This window comes from Priapulus caudatus, unplaced genomic scaffold (assembly GCF_000485595.1).
Source record: "Priapulus caudatus unplaced genomic scaffold, Priapulus_caudatus-5.0.1 Scaffold464, whole genome shotgun sequence".
Classification (NCBI taxonomy): domain Eukaryota; kingdom Metazoa; phylum Priapulida; class Priapulimorpha; order Priapulimorphida; family Priapulidae; genus Priapulus; species Priapulus caudatus.
The window spans coordinates 120,247-123,320 of NW_014577525.1; the positions used below are offsets into that span (position 1 = coordinate 120,247).

At 42.4% G+C, this 3,074-nt stretch overlaps 1 protein-coding gene across 1 annotated transcript in view; it reads right to left on the reverse strand.

Annotated features, from left to right (window-relative positions):
- Nucleotides 1-1,530: 1,530 nt before the first annotated feature.
- Nucleotides 1,531-3,074, reverse strand: part of LOC106810690 (sodium- and chloride-dependent glycine transporter 1-like) — a 6,949-nt gene continuing 5,405 nt past the window's right edge. Inside the window, exon 8 of the mRNA XM_014814124.1 lies at nucleotides 1,531-1,598. Coding sequence (XP_014669610.1) covers nucleotides 1,531-1,598 — 68 coding nt within the window. The remainder of the gene's footprint in view (nucleotides 1,599-3,074) is intronic.

Consider the following 3,074-nt stretch of genomic DNA (forward strand, 5'->3'; position numbering starts at 1 on the left):
ACAATTGCTTGGGCGGCGGATTTTTGTCGCGCGCCAAAATACGTCTTTACCGGAGATTTGGGAACGCGCATGCGGTCCTTATCGCGCACTCGGAGTGGGGGGGGGCGGGACCACACACACACACCACAAACACACACACACACACACACACACACACACAGCGAACACACACACACAGCACACACACACGCACACACCGCGCGCGCGCGCATATATAATGATATATTGTTAATCATATATATATATATATATATATATACTATATATATAGACTGTTGCGCTTGCAAAGTACTTACACAAGGAGAATTGCTGGTAGCAATGAACTTCCAATAACTTCCAATGCAACGGATGCTTGCTCACCACACTGGTCTGCCTACCATTAATGTCACCTCATCTAACAGTCTGTCGGCTCCTGCGGGCAACATTGAACTGTGTACGTACCACTAATCATTGCTTATCAACGAATACTATTAGCTGCTAGTTTCATGGACTATTGCTTCCCTATATTCGATTACCACAATTTCTATATTAAAGTTAGTTAAATTAATTACTTTACCTATTTTAGAGAATCCTCATCACGAGCGATGCGCGCATTTAATTTGTAAATAGTAAAAAGTGCACATCCACATTGTAAATAAATATTGAAATTATAAATTGTAGAAGTCAGAATATAGTTGTACCATAAACGAACGCTTATTGTCCCATGACAGTGAAAGCACTTTGCTGATACAGCCAGACACAATAAGCCCGGTATTCCTAAAGCAGTACCAGTCTAGGTGAGAATGAAAATGTACGAAGCACACGCCTGTACACAACAATAAAGCCAAACGGTTCAGATGTAAGCCAGCATTACGCGATGCAGCTATAAATATAGCTGAATGGCCTTCTCAAGCATTAGCGATTTTAATTTTCGCGGCACACTGAACACAAATACGACAGGAAGGGCGCATGAATCGTGACCAGTGAAGTTTCAGGCCCGCCGATTAACATCGTCGATCTCTCTCTGAAGAACGGAAAGATTAAGAACTCGGTAGAAACGTACTCGTGTTGTCTTAAGGCCAGTCCACAGTCAGAAGGATAATCCGCACATCATCAAAACGTAAGCAGACGATCATTTCTCATCTTTTAAGTCCCTTGATGGGGGAGGATGTCTGCTAATAGAAGGTGATACTGTCTGGCTAGAGATACAACTGTAAAATGGATCAGGAATCGTCGCTAACGAAAGTCAGAGAACGTGATGGTTAATAATAAGATGACGGCATGTATTGCGACTGTTCCATAGCGCTATGTGCTATAAATACAGTTTAAGAACCCGATAACGAAATACAGTGTGGAAAAAGATATCGCGAAACCTTAGCTCAAAGCGCATTTATAATTTTTTTGTTCTTAGACGAATTTTCTTTATTATAGCAAAGGATGTTTAGGCGCAGTGGAGTACAATTTCGCATGGCATTGTTAATTTATAATATAGTGCTTTACCCTGAGTATCCAGCGACACCGTGAAAACATGAAGAAAGAATAAACACTCCACTAGAAGGAGAGATCTGCCAGGTCTGTTATTGGCTTCAGGGTATTGGCTATAACGCTCCGACCAGGACCTGTAGGACAAATTTCTAAGAGTGAGATTCGCACACTTGTTATATATGTAGACACTTTTAATTTGCAAAATGCGTGCTATTCATGGCGTGCGGTGGACACACGATATTCACGCGCATACAAACACAACACACACACGAGCCACACACACACAGCCCGCACACACTACACACACACACATCAAACACACAACGCACGCACGCACGCACCGCCACGCGCACACACACGCACACAACACACACGCACCGACACACACAAACCAAGACCACACACCCATCACACAATCTAAGCTACCTACCACCAAGTAACGATGTCTTGAATGCCAACTTGAGGCGACTTTCGCCATGATATCAAGGAGACAGAGAAGACGACTGAGCCAGCAAGGAGACTGGATTAGCAACTGTTCACAGACGGTACCGAGGTAATCACTCTCTAAAGTAACAACATATTCATGCGCCGCACGATCACACTTATACTCGTATAACTCCACAAGCTCCACGGCAAGCAAGTTATCGTGGTTTATAATTTTTTAATATGCTCATAAATCAACAGCATATAAAGATTTTGTCTCAATAGTATTAAAGGCTACAAGACGGCATGCATTGTTAATTTTTTTTACTCATCTTTGAAGCTTCACGAAGAAATTACAGATATTCAATGACTCGGATATTGTATATGCAGTTACGAAAACGAGACTATAACGAGCAGCCAATATGCTAGAGAAACACTTCGTGCATTTACTTGAATTAGGTACTGTGTCAATAGCTCATAACATTAACATGTGTTGTGGAAACGGCTTGTATGATGCCATCGTAACCACATCGCACGCACCGGGCCAACCCTGGTCCGAAGTGAGTAAAAGTATGCTGCAATCAAGGCGCAAACCCACAAACCTGAAACATAACAAGCCTGACAGAGATATATCAAGGTTATTTTGGTATACCATGTCTGTAATTGTGTATACACTGTCTGTATTACATATATCGCCGTGTAATTGAAGATGTAGCATGACTACTGACGAAACTTTTCATTCGTAATTATTAATCAACATATATTGGTTGAGGCTGAGTTTGTTGAGGGAACGGACGAACCTAAATTCAAGCAGAGGCTCCCATTCGGTAAGATAAAACTTGATGCCATTGTAAGCATCACGCGGCAGGAGTCACACTTTCACTCAGCAGTTATAAGGAATCACATAAAGGAAAGGACGGTGAGTACCACCTGCACTAAATCAAAGCAATAAAAACATTAGTTTATCTTGAGGCGGTGTGTGGCTTTGTAATAACAATAATAGATATCGCACACATAAATCAGTGCAGAATACAACAATATTGAAAGCCATCTTTTCAAGCGGCACTTGCCGCGATGCCGCTAATTGTACTTTCCGCGTTGAATTGATGCCGCTAAGACGAGGCAGACGAAGAACGATGAGCAGCCAATTGCAGTAAGCGCAGCAGCGCTTGCCAGTGAACGCCACG